Source organism: Aquarana catesbeiana, linkage group LG06, assembly GCF_042186555.1.
Source record: "Aquarana catesbeiana isolate 2022-GZ linkage group LG06, ASM4218655v1, whole genome shotgun sequence".
Taxonomy (NCBI): domain Eukaryota; kingdom Metazoa; phylum Chordata; class Amphibia; order Anura; family Ranidae; genus Aquarana; species Aquarana catesbeiana.
The window spans coordinates 266,051,405-266,074,670 of NC_133329.1; the positions used below are offsets into that span (position 1 = coordinate 266,051,405).

The following is a 23,266-nucleotide window of genomic DNA, read 5'->3' on the forward strand; positions in this document are numbered from 1 at the left end:
GTTCCAGATGTAGATCTCTTTGCATCCCGATTCAACAAAAAAGATAGACAGATTTGTGGCAAGGACAAAAGATCCTCTTGCATGCGGGACGGATGCGTTGGTGATTCCGTGGCATCGGTTCTCACTGATTTACGCATTCCCGCCTATTCTGCTACTACCACGACTCCTTCGCAGGATCAGGCAGGAAAGGAAGTCGGTACTTCTGGTGGCCCCCGCTTGGCCCAGAAGGACTTGGTATGCAGAAATAGTAAGGATGACAGTAGGTTCCCCGTGGACCCTACCGGTACGCCCAGACCTGTTATCTCAAGGTCCAGTGTTCCATCCTGCCTTACAAACGCTAAATTTGACGGTTTGGCTATTGAGACCCACGTTCTGAAGAGTCGTGGGCTGTCAGGTCCTGTCATATCTACCTTGATTAATGCAAGGAAGCCAGCGTCCAGAATGATTTATCATAGAGTCTGGAAAGCTTATATAACCTGGTGTGAATCCAGAGGTTGGCATCCCAGGAAATATGTCATAGGTAGAATTCATGATTTTCTACAATTAGGATTAGAGATGAAGCTGGCCTTGAGTACCATCAAGGGCCAGGTCTCTGCTTTATCAGTATTATTTCAGCGGCCACTTGCTTCGCATTCTTTGGTCCGAAACTTTATGCAGGGGGTGATGCGTCTTAATCCTCCGGGTTAAAGCGCCCCTAAACCCCTGGGACTTGAACTTGGTCCTGGCTGTGTTACAGAAACAGCCTTTTGAACTAATAAGTCAGATTCCTTTGGTCTTGTTGACAAGGAAATTATTTTTTCTGGTGGCCATCTCTTCTGCTAAAAGAGTATCAGAATTAGCAGCTCTTTCCTGTAAGGAGCCTTATTTGATTATACACAAGGATAGAGTGGTACTACGCCCTCATCCTAGTTTTTTACCGAAGGTGGTTTCTGATTTTCATTTAAACCAAGACATTGTTCTACCTTCCTTTTTTCCAGATCCTTGTTCTCCGGAAGAGAGATCTCTACATTCATTGGATGTAGTAAGAGCAGTTAAGGCCTATCTAGGGGCAACTGCTCAGATCCGCAAGACGGATGTTTTGTTTGTGCTGCCAGAGGGTCCCAATAGAGGACAGGCAGCGTCAAAAGCTACCATTTCTAAATGGATTCGACAGTTGATCATTCAAGCTTACGGTTTGAAACAGAAGATTCCTCCGTTTCAGATCAAGGCACATTCCACAAGGGCTATTGGTGCTTCTTGGGCAGTGCATCACCAGGCCTCTATGGCTCAAATCTGCAAGGCCGCAACCTGGTCTTCAGTTCATACATTCACCAGATTCTATCAGGTGGATGTGAGAAGGTAGGAGGATATCGCCTTTGGGCGTAGTGTGCTGCAGGCAGCGGTACAGGGTCCTCAGGTCTGATTGCACCCTACTTGGTCGTGGTTCCCCCCCCCCCCAGGTAGCATTGCTCTGGGACATCCCATCAGTAATTACTGAGGCTCTGTGTCCCGTGATGTTCGAGAAAGAAAATAGGATTTTTTAAAACAGCTTACCTGTAAAATCCTTTTCTTTCGAAGCACATCACGGGACACAGAGGTCCCGCCCCTCTTTTTATACACTATATTGCTTGGCTACAAAACTGAGGTATCCCTGCAAGGGGGAGGGATTATATAGGGGGTCGAACTTCCTGATAGGGTGTGCCAGTGTCCAATCACCAGTGATACCTATATAACCCATCAGTAATTACTGAGGCTCTGTGTCCCGTGATGTCCTTCGAAAGAAAAGGATTTTACAGGTAAGGTGTTTTCAAAAATCCTATTTTTTTTAACAGATATCTCAAAATCCTTACTGTTTTTTGCAAAACAACCAGTGAGATGTTTAACAGACTGTATAGTTACGCAACATATTGATTTTTTTCATTTTGACCATAGTTCTTCTTTAAGAACGATTTTTGTTATGTAGCGTTATATTTCAGCATCATAGTAAAGGGTCTGTAAGAGTGTCTTAACACTGCTGTTTTACTACTCAGGAGTTTTTTCTGGAGCCGTTTAACAGGAAGGCCCGTCAAGAGAACTTGCGCTACAACAATATGCTGAAACAAATGAACAGCCAGTGTACAGCCACTTTAAGACAGTGGAAAGCTGCTCAAAGATACTTCACCTGTGAGCGAGGCCCCTGGAAAGAAAGGTCAGTTTTATGCCATTTGTTTACAATGTTTCCTAACTTTGGTTCTCAATAACCACACAGAGATCATGTGTTCTAAACTTCCGAAAACATACACAGCTGTGATCATCAGTGTGTATGAAGCAGCACACTAATAATTTCATATATGATTGTGTGAGATCTGGAAATTATGACCTGTAACCAATCCCTAAAGACTGGTTTAGGAAGCAGTGTCAGATGGCTTTGCTTGGTCATTGTGTTATTACCATTATTTTCTTTACCAGATCCATACAACCACAGGTGTTATTCTCTATGTAGCAGCATTTCATGACTCTCAAAATGTTACACACCTGTTGTTTAAAGCCACTTTCTTTCTCGAACATCACAGGACACAGAGCCTCAGTAATAACTGATGGGTTATATAGGTATCACTAGGTGATTGGACACTGGCACACCCTACCAGGAAGTTCAACCCCTATATAATCCCTCCCCCTTGCAGGGATACCTCAGTTTTTACACCAGTGTCTTTGGTGATGGACGTGTAAAGATGTCCTGTGCTGAGGGGATTATCCTATATCCTATACTGGGGCAAGCCAGGCGAACCGGATCCATTCCAAAGTGTCTTTTCTAGGCCGAATTGGATGGTACCCGGGCCTCGTGTCCGAAGAAACGAGGTTTTACCTGTAACGCTTCCCTTTTTAGAGAGCTGGACCCCGCATATCAGAAAATGGTTTTCTATCCTTATTTCTGGCCGAGTGCTTTACAGGCCAGAACTGTGGATCCCCCTATTCGTAGGGGGCCCCGGTCTCTGAAGGTTTTGTCAAATGGAGCCCACCATGAGAGGCGAAGATTGGGTCTGTTATAACAGAACCCTGCGGCTGGATAAGGTAAGGGAGATTCCACAGAATATTTTTTAATTCTAGTAGGTTTTCTCCTTTAAGGTAAATGCATGCTATGCCTATTGTCGCCACCGGGGGCTGCCAAGAGCACATACCTTCTCATGCTGATGTCGGTCTCAGTGTTTCCACGCTGCACAAGCTCCTGCGGCCGGCTCAGGTAGGATGGGATGGGGGGCTCTCCTTAGGGATATCTCCCCCCAGACTAGGGGGAGGCCGCAGGTGGGTTGTGAGGCGGTTATACACCGCAATTTCACCGCCGTCGCCATTTTGCCATGTGCAGGCCCCCATCTCTACCGGCCTCTCTCCTTCCTCCCCCTCCCCCGCCTCCCCTCCATGCTGATTCCGGAGGGTCGGCTCGCGCTGGAAGCGCGCGGTTTTCGAAAAACGAAGGGGGGGGGGGGCATCAGCACAACGTGCTCAGACGCCCACAGGGCCAGCTGCAGGCTATTAAAGGCACTGATTACAGGTGCACTAAGCCTTTTGGAGGGACACAGAGCTGACGGTCGCATGTAAGGTGGGACACAGGCATTCTCCTAGGCAGCATTTACTAAGGTAACACCAGACTGGGCATTTGGTAGCAAGGCTTTTAGCCGGACTACATCGCTCAGCAGTCAGTGTTCATTTTGTGATACCTCCACCTTGTTGCTTTGCACTATGGGTAGAAGAGGTTCAAACACCCCAAGAACCAGAGTTTCTAGGGGATCTCGTTCAGGTTCTGAGGACCCCCGTTCTGCAGCATCCCCCCCCCCCCTGAGGGGCCAGAGACGGCTAGCCAGGGAGATCCGTTGGGGTCAGGGGCTACATCTGCTTTTGGCACTTTAGCCCCTGTATACATTACACAGGAGGTTTTTTCCTTAGCCATTAATGGTTTAGAGGAAAGATTAATGGCCGTGATTACATCTTCACTCAGTGGAAGAAAACGCACTAGGCCTTCCTCTGTTCCCCAAGACCCTCAGGCAGAGGAGCTCTGGGATAAAGGAGAAGAATCCCTTTCAGAGGATCAGGATGGGACGGATGATTCGGAGGAATCAGTTGGAGAGGGACCCTCTTCGGCTTCCCAAGAGGAGAAGGTCTTAGTACAGATCCTTACTGGATTGGTCCGCTCCACATTTAAGTTTCCCATATCGGAATCAGTTAAAGAACCCTCTTCTTCTTTAGGGTCACTGAAACCTCCTCAAACAACACATGCTTTTCCTGTTCATAATTTACTTGAAAAGCTTCTTTATTCTGAGTGGGATCACCCAGATAAACGTTTTTTTCCGCCAAAAAAGTTTTCAACACTTTATCCTATGGAAGAAAAGTTTATTAAGATGTGGGGAATACCGGCCGTTGATGCCACCATTTCCTCCGTAAATAATAGTCTGACTTGTCCTGTAGACAATGCTCAGATGCTCAGGGATCCTGTGGATAAGAAGATGGAATCCCTATTGAACGATGTTTTCTCCTTGGTAGGTTCAGTGGCTCAACCTGCGGTAGCAGCGATTAGAGTCTGTCAATACTTAAGAGACCATGTTAAGCAGGTCATCAAAGTTTTACCTGAACAGCAGGCCCAGGGGTTGGCTAACCTTCCTGCGGCCTTATGTTATGTTGTTGACGCCATCAGAGATTCTATAATGCAAACCTCTTGTCTTTCACTGGGGTTGGTGCATATATATGTAGAATCCTATGGTTGAAAAATTGGTCAGCCGAAGCACCATGTAAGAAGCTGCTGGCTGGGTTTCCATTTCATGGTGCAAGGTTGTTTGGAGAGGACTTGGATAACTATATCAGGAGAATCTCTTGTGGGAAAAGCACTCTCTTACCTGTTAAGAAGAAGATTAAGCGTCCCTCTTTCAAACGGACGCTTTCCCCAGCGCCAGTGGCTTCAGCCTCCAGGCAGTCTCGATGGCCTCCTCCATCTGGGTCCAGAGACAAGAGTCAACCCCAGGGACAAAAGAAGTCCTGGGGGAAGAAGCCTACTAGGCAAAACACTAAGACCTCTGCATGAAGGGGCGCCCCCGCTCGCTTGAGTGGGGGGAAGACTGCAACAGTTCTCAGGGCTCTGGCAGGAGGATTTCCAGGACAGATGGGTAATCTCCACGGTAACCTTAGGGTACAAGCTGGAGTTTCAGGATTTTCCCTCTCCTCGTTTCCTCAGGTCAAGAGTCCCCAGAGATCCGGAGAAAAAGCAGTCGCTCCTTCTAGCGTTAGAGCGACTTTTGTCGCAGGAGGTCATTATGGTGGTTACCGCGAAGGATCAAGGATTGGGCTTCTATTCCAACCTTTTTATGGTTCAAAAACCAAATGGGGATGTCAGACCCATTCTGGATTTAAGAGATCTGAACCAATTCCTAAGGATTCAATCCTTCCGCATGGAATCAATTTGGACAGTAGTCTCCACCCTGCAGGGAGGATAATTTCTGGCATCGATAGACATCAGAGATGCATATCTGCATGTGCCCATTTTTCCTGCTCATCAGAAGTTTCTGCGCTTCGAGATAGGAGGGCGCCATTTCCAGTTTGTGGCTCTGCCTTTTGGGATAGCCACTGCACCTCGAGTGTTTACAAAGGTCTTGTCTCCTCCTCTGGCCAGATTAAGGGCTTAGGGCAGTGATGGCGAACCTTGGCACCCCAGATGTTTTGGAACTACATTTCCCATGATGCTCACCTACACTGCAGAGTGCATGAGCATCATGGGAAATGTAGTTCAAAAACATCTGGGGTGCCAAGGTTCGCCATCACTGGCTTAGGGTATAGCTGTCATAGCATACCTAGACGACCTGCTCCTGATAGACCGGTCGGTAGCCTCCTTGAACGGGAACTTGAGGACCACAGTTAAGTATCTGGAACACCTAGGTTGGATCCTCAACCTAGAGAAATCTTTCCTAAAACCAGTAAGAAGACTGATCATAGATACAAGCCATTTTTGGGTCTGATCATAGATACAAGCCAGGAGAAAGTATTTCTACCTCAGGCAAAGATCACTGCTTTAAGGGAACTGATTCTGGCAGTCAAGACCAAGAAGGGTCCTTCTGTCTGCCTTTGTATGAGGCTGCTAGGAAAGATGGTGTCTTCTTTCGAAGCAGTTCCCTATGCTCAGTTCCATTCAAGACTGCTGCAACACAGTATTCTGTCGGCCTGAAACAAGAAGGTTCAGGCATTAGACTTTCCGATGCACCTGTCTCATGCGGTGCATCAGAGCCTCAATTGGTGGCTCATACCCGAAAACCTGCAGAAGGGGAAATCCTTTCTGCCGGTTACCTGGACGGTGGTAACAACAGATGCCAGTCTGTCGGGTTGGGGAGCAGTTCTGGAACAGTTTGCGGTTCAAGGGGTATGGTCCAAAACCGAGAGGACCTTACCCATCAGCATTCTGGAGATCCGTGCGGTATATCTAGCCCTAAAGGCCTGGTCTATCAGGCTACAGGGTTGCCCGGTCAGGATCCAGTCCGACAGTGCCACAGCAGTGGCTTATGTCAATCATCAGGGAGGCACCAGGAGCCGAGCTGCTCAAAAAGAGGTGAACCAGATCTTAGTCTGGGCAGAGAAGCATGTGCCATGCATATCGGCAGTTTTCATTCCAGGGATAGAGAACTGGCAGGCGGACTATTTAAGTTGCCAGCAGTTACTTCTAGGGGAATGGTCTCTGCATCCCGACGTCTTTTGGGCCATATGCCAAAGATGGGGGCTTCCAGATGTACATTTCTTTGCATCCCGATTCAACAAAAAGATAGACAGATTTGTGGCAAGGACAAAAGGTCCTCTTGCATGCAGGACGGATGCGTTGGTGATTCCGTGGCATCGGTTCTCACTGATTTATGCATTCCCGCCTATTCTGCTACTGCCACGACTCCTTCGCAGGATCAAGCAGGAGAGGAAGTCAGTACTTCTGGTGGCCCCCGCTTGGCCCAGAAGGATGTGGTATGCGGAAATAGTAAGGATGACGGTGGGTTCCCCGTGGACACTACCGGTACGCCCAGACCTGTTATCTCAGGGTCCAGTATTCCATCCTGCCTTACAAATGCTAAATTTGACGGTTTGGCTATTGAGACCCACGTTCTGAAGAGTCGTGGGCTTTCAGGTCCTGTGATATCTACTTTGAACAATGCAAGGAAACCAGCTTCCAGAATGATTTATCATAGAGTCTGGAAAGCTTATGTATCCTGGTGTGAATCCAGGGGTTGGCATCCCAGAAGATATGTGATAGGTAGAATTCTTGATTTTCTACAATTGGGATTAGAGATGAAACTGGCCTTGACTACCATCAAGGGCCAGGTCTCTGCCTTATCAGTATTATTTCAATGGCCACTTGCTTCGCATTCTTTGGTCCTAAACTTTATGCAGGGGGTAACGCGTCTTAATCCTTCGGTTAAGGCGCCCCTAAACCCCTGGGACTTGAACTTGGTTCTGTCTGTTTTACAGAAACAGCCCTTTGATCCAATACATCAGATGCCTTTGGTCTTGCTGACAAGGAAGTTTTTCTGGTAGCCATCTCTTCTGCTAGAAGAGTATCAGAATTAGCAGCTCTTTCCTGTAAAGAGCCTTATTTGATTGTACACAAGGATAGAGTGGTTCTGCGCCCTCATCCTAGTTTTTTACCGAAGGTGGTTTCAGATTTTCATCTAAACCAAGACATTGTTCTGCCTTCCTTTTTTCCAGATCCCTGTTCTCCGGAAGAAAGATCACTACATTCTTTGGATGTAGTAAGAGCAGTTAAGGCCTATCTGGAAGCAACTGCTCAGATTCGCAAAACGGATGTTTTCTTTGTGCTGCCAGAGGGTCCCAGTAGAGGACAGGCAGCGTCAAAAGCTACCATTTCTAAATGGATTCGACAATTGATTATTCAAGCTTACGGTTTGAAACAGAAGATTCCTCCGTTTCAGATCAGGGCACATTCCACAAGGGCTATTGGTGCTTCTTGGGCAGTGAATCACCGGGCCTCTATGGCTCAAATCTGCAAGGCCGCAACCTGGTCTTCAGTCCATACATTCACCAGATTCTATCAGGTGGATGTGAGAAGGCATGAGGATATCGCCTTTGGGCGTAGTGTGCTGCAGGCAGTGGTACAGGGTCCTCAGGTCTGATTGCACCCTACTTGGTTGTGGTTCCCCCCCCTCAGATAGCATTACTCTGGGACATCCCATCAGATATTACTGAGGCTCTGTGTCCTGTGATGTTCGAGAAAGAAAATAGGATTTTTTATAACAGCTTACCTGTAAAATCCTTTTCTTTCGATGAACATCACGGGACACAGAGGTCCCGCCCCTCTTCTAATACACTATATTGCTTGGCTACAAAACTGAGGTATCCCTGCAAGGGGGAGGGATTATATAGGGGGTTGAACTTCCTGGTAGGGTGTGCCAGTGTCCAATCACCTAGTGATACCTATATAACCCATCAGTTATTACTGAGGCTCTGTGTCCTGTGATGTCCATTGAAAGAAAAGGTTTTTACAGGTAAGCTATTATAAAAAATCCTATTTTTACATGGGCAGACCGATTGGGTCCACCTGTCAGTTTTTCAGCAGGCCCGATCGGACCATTCATTGCCTTCTATGGAGCAGTGGATGTAAACATCCAAACCTATCCGCTAAAAACAGATGGATGGGGGATTCTTTCCCCATCGGTCTGGCAGATTGGATCGGATGACATTCGGATGTAAATGGATAGGTGGTCTGTTTACATCCTTACACCCATAGAAGAAAGCAGGCTGTGTCCGTGTCTGCTCTGCATAAGCAGAGTGGACACAGACCTGTCATCCACCTGCTTAGGGGGGATCAGTGGACAGATTCCCCATCGAGAAGGTGGATCCGCTGGCAGAGTCCACCAGTGTAAAAGAGCCCTAAAGGAAAAAAAAAATATTTGCAGTGTTTTAATAAATACTATCAGAGAATCCGCGCTTTAGGATGTTAGAAACTGCTGCCCCCCCTATAAAACAGGGAACACCTAGGTGAAACCCAAACAACAATGAAAAACTATAAAATAGGGAATGGCGCTGTTATATATGAAAAATGGTGGATGTGTGTAATAGTACAGTGACATCTACATATAAATCCCACAAAGACTAATCCTTTCTATTAGGGATGTAAAGTGGCAGGTGCTAAATATGTGCAGAAAGATATAAACCAATATGCGTTTTTTTAGTGAAAAGACAATCACTATAAACCAATATGCGAGTGAAAAAACAATCACTATAAAATAGGGAATGGCGCTGTTATATATGAAAAAATGGTGAATGGGTGTAATAGTGCAGTGACATCTGCATATAAATCCCACAAAGACTAATCCTTTCTATTAAGGATGTAAAGTGGCAGGTGCAAAAGATATAATATGTGCAAAAAAATATATAAACCAATATGCAAGTGAAAAAAACAATCACTCATTAAATTAATAATGCTAATCAATCCTTATAGAACAAACTGTGCATTGTATATAAACATATATAATGTGTTTATCTAATAAAAATAGGGTAAAGTGTCCATAAAAGTGACATAATGTTCCATCCAATGTGTAGAAATCCTCTTTACAATAGGACATAGATAAAAGGTGCTGACATTGGTGACAGTATTCCCCCTATGTGTTTGCACTCACCAGAGCGCCCTACCCCTTTTTTGGAAGAGCCTTATGCCACGTACACACGGTCGGACTTTTCGGCTACAAAAGTTCGACGGACCAAGTCCGGCGGACAATGCGATCGTGTGTGGGCTTCCCCGGACTTTCAGCGGACTTTTCCAGCCGCAAATCTGACGGACTTTAGATTTGGAACATGCTTCAAATCTTTACGTCGTAACTCCGCAGGACCCAGAAATCTGGTCGTCTGTATGCTAGTCCGATGGACAAAAACCGACGCTAGGGCAGCTATTGGCTACTGGCTATCAACTTCTTTATTTTAGTCCGGTGTGCGTCATCACATACGAATCCGTCTGACTTTTGTGTGATCGTGTGTAGGCAAGTCCGGTCGTTAGAAAGTCTGTTGAAAGTCCGCCAAAAGTCCGTCGAAAGTCTGTCGGACGGGCTGTCAGACTTTTGAAGCTGAAAAGTCCGACCGTGTGTACGAGGTATTAGTCACCCCAACCTAGGTCCCTTCTAACCTTTGCCCCCCACCTCTGGAGGATGATGGGAACTCCCAGACAGGAGATAGTGGGGTCTCCTTCCCTGCCGGTGGATGACCCTGAGCCTTGCTGCTGGGAACTGGAAGGATATCGTAACCTCGGGATTAACACTTTACACTCGCACCCCTGCAGGGGTAGGGAGCTCTGGGGAGTGCAAACACATAAGGGGAATACTGTCACCAGTGTCAGCACCTTTTATCTCTGACCTATTGTAAAGAGGATTTCTACACATTGGATGGAACATTATGTCACTTTTATAGACACTTTACCCTATTTTTTTTAGATAAATACATTATATATGTTTATATACAATGCACAGTTTGTTCTATATGGATTGATTAGCATTATTAATTTAATGAGTGATTGTTTTTTCACTTGCATATTGGTTTATATATTTTTTTGCCCATATTTTTTATATCTTTTGCACCTGCCACTTTACATCCTTAATAGAAAGGATTAGTCTTTGTGGGATTTATATGCAGATGTCACTGCACTATTACACCCATTCACCATTTTTTCATATATACCAGCTTCATTCTCTATTTTATAGTGATTGTTTTTTCACTCGCATATTGGTTTATAGTGATTGTCTTTTCACTAAAAAAAAGCATATTGGTTTATATCTTTCTGCACATATTTAGCACCTGCCACTTTACATCCCTAATAGAAAGGATTAGTCTTTGTGGGATTTATATGTAGATGTCACTGTACTATTACACACATCCACCATTTTTCATATATAACAGCGCCATTCCCTATTTTATAGTTTTTCAGTGTTTCACATTTACTTTATAATATCAGAATTTCTGAGATACATATATCAAATATAAATCTGTTCAGAAACCAAATATACATTACCTCTGATTCTCTGCAAAACATTGCAGTTATCAGTTGGAATATGTGGCTCCAGCATGTTAGGATACAGCAGGATAGCTCATTTCTAAATCTATTTATTCTCGCTGTCTAAACCTTCTGGAACAGCCTTAAAGCTGAATTCCAGGTATGTATTTTATAGCATAGTTACATTGCTCCAGCTTGAACCAATGTAAGATGCATATGCCAAACCTTTGGGATCCTTGTGAAAGCTGGAAACCATTGCAGTATTTTCTGCTACTATAGTAATCGCCATTGCCTTCCAGGTCCCATGGTGAGCATCTACCCTGCTGCTTAGTGAACACAGGGGATTGTTCGCTTGGCACAGGCACCATTTAGAGAACCCCTTGCATTTCCTTCAGTTGAAAGCAAGGCGTTCCCTGATTGGATTAGGTGGATCCAATCCACTGCTCCCCCTCCACCATGTCCAATCAGAGAATGCCTTGCATTTCTTTGAATGATGCCCATGCAGAGCAGGACTCCCTTTGAGTACTATGCAGCAGGGCAGCTGTTTGGCATGGACCTGGAAGACTGTTGTGATCACTGTGGTAGCAGAGCCTACTGCAGTGATTTCCAGCTTTCACAGGGTTCCCACAGATGAAGAATATGCATACTTACATGGTAAGTACAGTGGTCCAAGCTGGATCAATGTAGCTATGATAAACAATACAAACTTGGAAATCAACTGTTAGTGCCAGTTCCCACATGGAATCGTACAGGAACGTGCTCAGCGTTCCTGTGACTGTTCCATTAAGTGCAATGCGATTTTCAACCCATTAATTTGAATGGGCTGAAATCGCACTGGATTGCATCAAATGTAGTGCATGCACTACTTTTAACAACGCACTGTAATCATATCACTGCAGTACCATGTGATCTGGCGTAGGCAAGTGCACTACGTTTGCGATCTGCGCTTGAGGTGTTGTTAGAATTACGACAACCACAGCAGATTGAACACCCAATGAATTTTGAACGTGGTGCCGGAGACACGCATGGAATATGGGTTTCCCACACCACGCTCTGGTGTTAACAGGCTCTTATAGTGTATGTAAAGCCCAAACTTTCTTTTCTTTAAGATCAAATAGTGAATTGAAAAAAACCCTGTTTTTTTTTTTTTCCTTCACTTTCTGTCCTAGAGACGCAATAGAAAGTGAGAAGAAATCAGGGGAACTCCCCCTCTTAGTTGCAACTGGAACAGATCTCCCTATTTAAAGATTTACCATCACTTTTTGTTCTGGTGGCTACTCCAAATTTTTAGATTTCCCTTTAGGCTGGCCATATATTATAAAATTGTCTTGTACAATGTTCCACTACATTTACCAAAGCCATATAATATGAGGTCAAACCTAAACACTTTCAATTTGTATCCAATCAGGGAGGCCCTTGCACTACATAGTTGAAGGTAAAGGAAATTGAATAAGAGAATTGTATAATGTATGGCCAGCTTTACTTTTGTATTGGTGACAATGGCCACAAAGACAAATAGAGGGTGTATCTCTTTAGCCTAATAGGGCTTCTAAGAAAAAAGAAGTTGTAGCTATACATACACTTTTACACGGGCAGTGCAGAACATTTTCTTTTTATTGCTTGGACTGTGGCTATACAGATATTGCCCCCAATTTGGCACAGGTCATAATCACAGTCCTGGATACATAACATGCTGTATACATGTTAGTTTTTGCTACACTTCAAGTGCTTGTGATTGGCTGACAAAGGGCAACCACCATTTTTTAACTTTCCTTAAAGCTGTAAACTTTAAAAAAAAAAACACGTTTACAGCCGCTTTAAGTTGGGATCTTTTCTGTTTGTCTTGTATTATTGTGGCCATTGCAGTCTGCAGATTCACGTTTTAACATAGCTAGCTACACCTGGTTTCTACATGATTCCCTTAGAGTGGTTCCATCTGGTTCTCATCTAGTTCAGGAAATGAGAGGCATGCATTTTAATTTTAGTACAATTGGTATATTTTTTGCCTAAACCACTTACCAGTTCTCTAGGGCTTGTTTGTTATTGTCCTTGTGTATAAGTGATCATCTTATGTTGCACGTTAATCTTTTATCTGGGTCCAGCGTTAGCATCTTTGCTTTGTTTCCGTTAAACTGGAATATGCTAGGAGAGGGAGGAAAGAAAGAGGAGCAGTTCTTAACTTTATAAGTGTCCTAATTTCATCATTTGTCTCTGTGTTCACCTACCCAATATGTACTTTAAAAAAAAAAAATTTAGGTAAGTCAATATCTAAAATAAGAGAAGTCTTTCTTTTTTATTTTTTTATTTTAGTGACCATATTTTAAGGTGTTGAATAATTTCATTTGTTGTTATTTAGTGCTACATTTCCTGTTGACAGGAAAGACATCTGGGAACATTGGAAACTTTCCAATGTTGAGAATTACTCCCGAATGAGGCTCAAACTGGTCCAAAACATTAATTTTGATCCCCATTCTGAAGCAAGTAATTTGCGTGATAACCTTGGTAAGTTTACACTAATAAGGTAGTGCGCTTATTGATGTACCCATTAGGTGACTAGGAATTCATTAAATGGGATTGTATCTACAAAAGTTTCACTTGGAATCATTCTGCAGAATAATTTGTCATTTAATTCCCTATACACATGTAAAAAAAGAAGTGGAGAGTGGTGTGCATGTATTAGTGTTATCAGACTGTTGAGTTCCATTGATTGTCAGATCAATGGGATAGTAAAGCCCGGTACCCACTATTAGGTTTTTTTTTTTCGTTCAACCCAGCGGGTTGAATGGAAAAAACCTGTCAGCTGCGGTCAGAGCCCCTGTACTAACAATCCAACGTTAGTACAGCGGTCTCCCCCACTGAGCTGTTGTGTTCTGACAGGAGGACGGCCCTCCACCAGAACATTCCGATCAGCGCTCTCAGCTATTGGCTGAGAGCGCTGATCGGGAGCTGGTCGGCTTCTGGTTACCCAGCATGCACATTTGACAGAAGCTGGCCCGGCTGGCATACGCATGGGCCGAATGTCGGCCGTTTTTTTTTTTTTTTTAACCGTCCGATGTCTCCCGACATTCGGCCCATGTGTACGGAGCTTTAGGCTGGCTGCATATTATACAATTTTCTTGTATATTTACCAAACCCATAAAATATAAGGTAAAACCTAAACACTTTCAATTTGTATGCAATCAGGCAGGCCCTTGCACTACAGAGTTGAAGGTAAATCTAAAGAGAATTGAATAAGAACATTGTATGATGTATGGCTATCTATCTATACAGTACATGGCTACAATTACCATGATGCACTAGATATTCCAATTGTATTTACATTTTTACTTTTTTTGTCTTGTCTAAAAACCTCTAAGCAACTGTGGGTACAGAGACTTACACAAGTTTTCAGTTTACAATTAGTTATCCCCTTTTATCTGTAGACTTTTCATTGGTGGTCTGTACAGACCAATGATATTTAGATATATACAAACCAACATCTGCGAATAATAGTTTTATTTTCCCCTAAATACTTATGTAATTTTAGAGATGGACCTTTTACAAAAGGGTGTCACTGTGCACATGTGTCTAGGACAGTATGAATGGTAAATATGACCTCATTTACATTGTCACTCATATGTAGTTATTCTTATTATACAGGAGTTCAGCAAACAGAACCATCAAGTGAGTCACTTCTGCTGGAAGCGGTAAAGCAAGTGAAAGTTAGTGACCTAGAAGATGATGGACTTGAGCTTCCTGAGGAGGACAACGCAGCTACAGTGTATGGTTAAAGTTAATTAATATCATTTTCATGCTGTATGCACACTCATGTTGTTATTTTTATAAAAGTCTTGTATCTGTTTGACTTGTGTGCAATCCAAGCCTTAACGTATGCAGAGTGTTTGACAGTCTTCTAAAATGGAAATCCCCGCCACCATAATTTTAAAGTGATTGTAAAGTCACTATGTGATTTTACATCTATCCCCTCTGGGCATGCTACCATTCACTACAGATTTTTTTTTTCTGGATTTTTAAAAAAAATATATAAAAAGGCTACTTTTGTCACGCTGCAGCTGTGCGCTCACATGACCCCCCTGTGCTGGCTGGCCTCGATCTATGGAGAGAAGCGGAAGAGGCTGAGATTCTCCTGTGATGTCAGCCGGCCAGCACAGGGGAATCTTGGCCTCTCCCGCTTCTCTCCTTAGATCGGGGCCGGCCAGCACAGGGGGATCACGTAACCGCACAGCTGCGGTGTGACAAAAGGTATTTTCATTTGTAAAATACAAACCCACTGTAGTGGATGGCATTATGCCTGGAGGGGATAATTGTATATTAGCTGCATTATGCAGGAGGGGCAGCAGGAGAGTCGCTCTCATGATGACAGGGAGGGAGGGGGAGAAGACTGTCTGACGTGATCAGCAGATGCCAGCGGCACGTAAACTGACCACGGTAATCAAGGCTCAGCAGCCCTGATTACCGTGGACAGCAGAGGCAGGGGGACGCAGGAACTGTCAGAATCAACCAGGTTTTTTACATGTTAGGAAGGGAAAAATTACATAGCACAAGCACTGTCCTTCTATACAGCATGCCTTTAAAGAACAGGATCTTAGTTTTTTTTTTTTTTTTTAGGGTTACAACCACTTTAACAGCAGAATGCTTTTGTAGTACAATCCTGTTTTGTGATGAAACGCTCTCTTCAGAATCATGGGGAATCACAGATATACATGCATCCTGCTCAGTCAGTTTGTGTTGAAGAATAGTAAGCGTGGAGAATTACCATGGATGTGTTCTGTCCAGTATAACACATTTCAATTGTATGTTGAGATGAAAAGTACTGACATCAAATATCTTTTCATTTAGAAGTGAGAAAGAAGAGCAGAGTCAAAAGGAGAAAACAGTGTTGTCCGAGGAGTGTGAACTCATCACTATAATGGATGTGATTTCTGGTCGATTAGAGGTCACCACTCAACATATATATTTCTATGATGGCAGCACGGAAAAAGAAGAAGGTCATTGTTTCAGTATACTTTTTTTATATTAACATACTTATACATGCACCAATTTTATGCATGTTATATTATAGTAGCATTAAATTAAACTGAAGGCAAAACTTAAAAAAAAATTTGAGTAATTAGAGGGATTACAACATCTGTCAGGTTTTTATTGCTGCCTTTGTCCCTGTTACGGAGATTCTCCTGCTTTATTTGTGCCAGTAACTTTTATCACCAAAGTAAAAGAAAATCCAACTTTTTAATGGTCACCACAACAGAAATACTGTAGATGGATATCTTCCATTCGGGATATTAGTGCTGCTGACCCTGGTGACTACAAGGGATTTCCCTCACTATATTCAGGGTTACATCATGTACTTAACTAAAATCTATAAGGGCCTGTGTCAACGGGCATATGTAGCATACTTCCAGGTGCACTTGACTTGCATTTCAAATCAGTTTGAGTTCATCTGAGTACTTTCACAGCTACAGTGACTTGAAAAAGTTTTCATACCCCTTGAAATTTTCCATATTTTGTCACATTACAACCAAAAACGTAAATGTATTTTATTGGGATTTTATGTGATAGACCAATACAAAGTAGCACATAATTGTGAAGTGGAAGGAAAATGATAAATGGTTTTCAAATTTTTTAACAAATAAATATCTGAAAAGTGTGGAGTGTATTTGTATTCAGCCCCCTTTACTCTGATACCCCTAACTAAAATCTAGTGGAACCAATTGCCTTCAGAAGTTACATAATTAGTAAATAAAGTCCACCTGTGTGTAATTTAATTTCAGTATAAATACAGCTGTTCTGTGAAGCCCTCAGAGGTTTGTTAGAGAACCTTAGTGAACAAACTGCATCATGAAGGCCAAGGAACACACCAGACAGGTTAGGGATAAAGTTGTGGAGAAGTTTAACCACTTGCCGCCCACGTAACATCCTATGACATTGCGGACTTTGAGCGATAATATCTGAATGATGCCTGCAGCTACAGGCATTATTCAGATATCATCTTTTAGAGTCAGCGATTCCCTTCACTATAAGAAAGATCAATAGTGGCTGTTCTTATAGGCGGCGAGAGGGGACAACCCCCCGCCGCCCTCCAGTGCTTCTCCCAGCTCGCCCCTGCCATCAGCGAACATGAGAAGGAGGTGAGATCTCGAGACTTATTGACCCCAGATCTCACTGTAAAGAGGACCTGTCAAGCACTTTTCCTATTACCAGGGATGTTTACATTCCTGGTAATAGGCATAAAAGTGATCAAAAAAATAAAAAAATTAAAACAAAGTGTCAAAATAGAAAAATAAAAGTAAAATTAACAATAATAATAAAAAAAAAAAAAAATTTAAAGTGCCCCTGTCCCTGCGTGCTCGCTCGCAGAAGTGAAGCATACGTAAGTCGTGCCCACACATGTACACGGCATTCAAACCACACATGAGGTATTGCCGCGATCGTTAGAGTGAGAGCAATAATTCTAGCACTAGACCTCCTCTGTAACTCAAAACATGTAACCTGTAAAAAATTTTAGAAACGTCGCCTATGGGGATTTTTAAGTACCGAAGTTTGGCACTTAGAAGAAAACCTGTTAGAGTCTGCAAAAGACTTGAGACTGGGCCGGAGGTTCAACAGCCAGAGCTACAATGGAATGGTTTAGATCAAAGCATATTCATTTGTTAGAATGGCCCAGCCAAAGTCCAGACCTAAATCCAATTGAGAATCTGTGGCAAATTGCTGTTCAGACACTCTTCATCTAATCTGACAGAGCTTGAGCTATTTTGCAAAGAAGAATGGGCAAAAATGTCACTCTCTAGATGTGCAAAGCTGGTAGAGACATCCCCAAAAAGACTGGCAGCTATAATTGCAGCGAAAGGTGGTTCTGCAAAGTATTGTCTCAGGGGGGCTGAAAATAAATCCACACCACACTTTTCACATATTTATTTGTAAAAAATGTTGAAAACCATTTATCATTTTCCTTCCACTTCACAATTATGTTCCACTTTGTGTTGGTCTATCACATGAAATCCAAATAAAATACATTTACGTTTTTGGTTGTAACATGACAAAATGTGGAAAATTTCAAAGAGTATGAATACTTTTTCAAGGCACTGTACATCTCACCTGCAGTTGGCCTTGTTCCTATCTGCTTCAAGCTGCTTTTGCATTTCTGATGACTTGCATAGAGAAATGCGGTTCTGAAGCAAACAAACATTCATATATGCAGCATAGCATGCTAGTTATACTCACTGTGGAACTTAAGGGGTTAATCCTCTGCATTGTGTTTAAAAAGGCTGTTTTATCCTGTATGCACCGATCCTTCCCTTCTGCACTGTCTGTCTGGGGAAGGCCAGCTAACACAGGCAGGGTAGCCGACCTGCACATGCTCAGTTTTGTCTTTTATGCTGGAGATAATAATTACTTGTTCTCAGAGATAGCCAGGTCACATGATATTGACACCACACATGTGGGCGTGTATACAGGCTGCAGTGGAAATATACTCCTACCTGAACTCTAAGCACTGGAGAAACTGTGCAGTTTATCACTCACTGTGGTATACAGATCAGCCAAAAAGGTATATAGTGGCAATATTTTAATGTAAAAAGAAGATTTATAAGCTATGGGCACTATTGGAGGGGGGGGGGGCAGATTAACTATTTTCATATTACTGGGTTTAGTAACACTTTAATTTTTTTGATGTTATTGATTTAGTTTTGCTTACATAGTAAAACGTGTTTATTGTGTAGCAGGTCTGTGCTTAATCTGATTTGTTTCCAATCTTCTGCGAATAGGTGTTGGTTATGATTTTAAGTGGCTCCTTTCTCAGATCAGAGAGATTCACTTGCGTAGATACAACTTAAGAAGATCAGCCTTGGAAATCTTTCTTATTGATCAAACAAATTACTTCTTGAATTTCAAAAAAGAGGTAAGTTATTTGAGGTTTTTGGTTTTTAAGCTTTCCTTTGGATTTTTTAAATTCTGTTGTGAGTGCTCACATGTGAGAGGTCTGCCCCTTTCATTGGGAGCAGTTAATATTTGGCTCCAGCTCACCATTTTTTTTTTCTTATTTAGGTCAGGAATAAGGTATACAGCCGCATTCTTTCATTACGTCTTCCAAATATATATGGGACTCGGTCACCGCAGGAGCTGCTTAAGGCTTCTGGCCTGACGCAGGTAAGAATAATTTGCCTAAAGCCTGGCACACAGAATTTTTTTTAGTTCAACCCAACAGACTGAACGAAAAAAAACCTAAAGAGCTCAGGAGGAGATCCTATTAACAATCCGACATTAGTACAGCTATCTACCCTGCTGATCTATTGTGTTCTGACAGGGGGGTGGCCCCTCGCCAGAACACTGATCAGCGCTCTCAGTCATTGGCTGAGAGCGCTGATCAGATGCCAATCGGCAGACCTTTTTCGATCGCGCCCCTTCGACAGAAGCCGAACTGGCTGCCGTACGCCCAATATTCGAAATGTGTGTATGGCCCTTAAGACTAATGCTAGGATTCATTTCTTATTTGCATTTACATAAAAGTACTGTTACATCCCCCTTCTGCTTCTTCAGTGTTTGGCAATTTATTTAAATGGAATCACCTGAACTGATGATACCTATTACAGCCAAGAGTTCCACTGAGCACCAAAGGTTGTCAGAGCCCAACTCCTAAAATTGTTGCTAGTTCTGGGGCAGCCGACACCTATGCAGCACCACACACAGCCACGTACCTTCCTCAAAACTAGTATTCCCTTTAGGAGTAGAGTGGTGGGATCCTTGTTTGTTTCATAAACGATCTGGAGGATGGGATAAACAGTTCAATCTCTGTATTTGCAGACGATACTAAGCTAAGCAGGGCAATAACTTCTCCGCAGGATGTGGAAACCTTGCAAAAAGACCTGAACAAATTAATGGGGTGGGCGACTGCATGGCAAATGAGGTTCAATGTAGAAAAATGTAAAATAATGCATTTGGGTGGCAAAAATATGAATGCAATCTATACACTGGGGGGGAGAACCTCTGGGGCAATCTAGGATGGAAAAGGACCTGGGGGTCCTAGTAGATGATAGGCTCAGCAATGGCATGCAATGCCAAGCTGCTGCTAACAAAGCAAACAGAATATTGGCATGCATTAAAAAAGGATCAACTCCAGAGATAAAACGATAATTCTCCCACTCTACAAGACTCTGGTTCGGCCGCACCTAGAGTATGCTGTCCAGTTCTGGGCACCAGTCCTCAGGAAGGATGTACTGGAAATGGAACGAGTACAAAGAAGGGCAACAAAGCTAATAAAGGGTCTGGAGGATCTTAGTTATGAGGAAAGGTTGCGAGCACTGAACTTATTCTCTCTGGAGAAGAGACGCTTGAGAGGGGATATGATTTCAATATACAAATACCATACTGGTGACCCCACAATAGGGATAAAACTTTTTTGCAGAAGAGAGTTTAACAAGACTCGTGGCCACTCATTAAAATTAGAAGAAAAGAGGTTTAACCTTAAACTACGTAGAGGGTTCCTTACTGTAAGAGCGGCAAGGATGTGGAATTCCCTTCCGCAGGCGGTGGTCTCAGCGGGGAGCATTGATAGCTTCAAGAAACTATTAGACTGCAACATACAAGGATATACAATGTAATACTGACACATAATCACACACATAGGTTGGACTTGATGGACTTGTGTCTTTTTTTAACCTCACCTACTATGTGACTATGTTTTAGGTAACAGCTATCCTGACAGGTTCTTTAAGTGCCTTAGATAAGGGGAATGGCTTTTTTATGTTTTTTTTATTAATTTTACACAGCAGATAGATGTTAGTTGGTCAGGTTATGGGTGGATCTAATAGCTAGTGCTAGACACTAGTCAATAGAATTGTTGTCCGTAGTTTTTATCCAACTTTACAAGTTGTCAGCCTTACATGCCCTCAGTTTCATATGTTTTAAATAATTATACATCTATACCGGTTTTAGTGAAGGTGGGCTAAAAGGAACCAAAAAGCCCCCACTTACCTATTAAGAAACACAGTAGAGCCTTCTTAAAATAGAAGGTAATTGCATGTCTCACTTCCATCACAGATCTAAAGATAAGGGGTTTATTTCTCATTTTAGGACAGTGAGAAGAGCCATGGAAATTAGGGTTGTCCCGATACCGATACTAGTATCGGTATCGGCACCGATACCGAGCATTTGCCCAAGTACTTGTACTCAGGCAAATGCTCCCGATGCCTCCCCCGATACCTAGAAGACAGCTGTGATCAGCGCGTGGGGGAGTTACAAGATTCTCCCCCAGCGGCTTTCACCAGCTTTAGTGACAGACAGCGGTGATCGCTCACAGCTGACTGTCACTGCATCCTCCTCCATGCCCCCTCCTTTCCTCTGTCCCTCTCAGCTGTCCCCTCCGTTCTGCTCTTATCTGTCCCCTCCGTTCTGCTCTTATCTGTCCCTCCGTTCTCCCCCTCCGTTCCTCCGTCCTCCCCCTCCTCCTTCCTTTATGTATGGATAGAGTCAGCTGACTCTGTCCATTCACATAACTGAAACATTGTAATCTTCTGTGATTACGAGATTACAATGTGTCAGTTTATGAATGGAGAGAAGCTGCGGTCTTCTCTCCATTCATTGTCAGTGCAGCTGAGGCTGCAGAGAAAGGGACTGGGGATTCTCTATCCTCTGTCTCTTTCTCTGTCTCCAGGGGGAGATATCAGAGGTCTGTTAAGACCCCTGATATCTCACCAAAGCCCCCAAAAAGGGCTGATTAAAAAAAAAAAAAAAAAAAACAATAAAGAATAAAAGAAATATTATTGTAAAAAATAAAAATTGTAAAAAAAAAAAAATAACACACACATACAACGTTCACCCCTCCCCCCCCCCCCCCCAAAAAAAAAGCAAGCACTGTTAAAAAAAAAAAAAAAAAAAATGAAAAAAAAAACACTGTCACGTGACATTAAAAAAAAAGTATCGGTAATCGGTATCGGCGAGTACTTGAAAAAAAGTATCGGTACTTGTACTCGGTCCTAAAAAAGTGGTATCGGGACAACCCTAATGGAAATGATTCCTTTATGCTCCTAAATGTATATCTTGAACCACTGGTTTATAGTACAGATATCCTTAAAGTGGATGTAAACCCAAAAATGTTTTTTTTTCTTTTTTTTTTTTTTTTTTTTTTATATCATACTGTAGAGTATAATATTTCCTATCATTTGAGCCTAGTCTTGCCACACAGAGTTAATCCATCTCTGAGCAATCCTCTTTTATTGTTCAGTGAGAAAAATCTTGACAAACTTTTCAGTGATAAAAACTTTGTCAAATACTCCCCCTTGCTGTGAGTGACATCCTAAGACACAGGTATTATTTTTTTATTTCCTCCCCCACTCCTTTCTTCAGCAGCTCTGCAAGGATTGGCTGTTCCACACCTCAGCATGATTTGGCATGCTGAAGTCATGTGGTTACTTTCCTGTCTTTTCACTGGATGTTAGAGATCATAGCAGAAGTTCTGCAGAAGTTCAGTGTTAGAAAGGAGACAGAAGAAAATGCATATTGACAAGGGGAGTGTAGAGGTGGGCGGGGGGTCTATTGACATCACGACTCCACCCACCGAGCTCCAGACAACAGACCCGCCCACAGAATCTGCAGTTTTTAGGGTCTAATAACAGACAGAGGGGAGACATTTGACAGGTAAAGATACATGCAGGAGGCATGTATATCCTTATAGATAACCCCTATGGCAGTAGTTTAGAAAGGATGACATTGGGTTTACATCCACTTTAAACAGTTGTATGCAGTTTGGAATAAATGGCTCCATGATATTTTTATTTATTACAGGTACTTATATAGCGCCGTCAATTTACACCACACTTTACATATATATATTGTACATTCACATCAGTCTCTGCCCTCAAGAAGCTTACAATCTAAAGTCCCTAACTCACATTCATACATACAAATACTATGAACAGGGCTCAAAATTTCAAGTCCTGAGCTACTAGCCAGGCCACAAGGGTTACGCACCACCAGTTGCTTCAGCCTGCCCCCCCCTTATTCCGCCCCGCCCCTTATTCCGCCCCTAAACATGCCCTCATAAATTCTCATGAAATGACACTTAAATGTTTTATGCAGAATTAAGTTATAAATATTAACAACAACAACTTCTTTATCCATGCCCACCAATGTAGGCTGCCTGTGCCCACCAATGCAGCCTTGTGTCCACCGATGCAGCCTTGTGTCCACCGATGCAGCCGTGTGCCTACCATGCAGCCTGTGTCCACCATGCAACATACCTGTGCAGGGGAGGAGAGGGGCAGAAGAGGAACAGGAGAGTCCCCCAGGTGATTAGAGCGC

The 23,266-nt window shown here is 43.1% G+C and overlaps 1 protein-coding gene across 6 annotated transcripts in view; it reads left to right on the forward strand.

Annotated features, from left to right (window-relative positions):
- Window positions 1–23,266, forward strand: part of NBEAL1 (neurobeachin like 1) — a 371,002-nt gene that overhangs the window by 286,160 nt on the left and 61,576 nt on the right. For 4 of the 6 annotated variants that reach the window (XR_012244983.1, XM_073633306.1, XM_073633308.1 and 1 more), the window contains 6 exons: window positions 2,010–2,167; window positions 13,329–13,474; window positions 14,612–14,732; window positions 15,812–15,960; window positions 18,736–18,869; window positions 19,016–19,117. Coding sequence is in view for 5 of the 6 variants with exons in the window: in XM_073633306.1 (XP_073489407.1) it covers window positions 2,010–2,167; window positions 13,329–13,474; window positions 14,612–14,732; window positions 15,812–15,960; window positions 18,736–18,869; window positions 19,016–19,117 (810 nt within the window). In the remaining variant the exon portion in view is untranslated. The remainder of the gene's footprint in view (window positions 1–2,009; window positions 2,168–13,328; window positions 13,475–14,611; window positions 14,733–15,811; window positions 15,961–18,735; window positions 18,870–19,015; window positions 19,118–23,266) is intronic. The other 2 variants (XM_073633307.1, XM_073633310.1) reach the window with 1 other exon arrangement.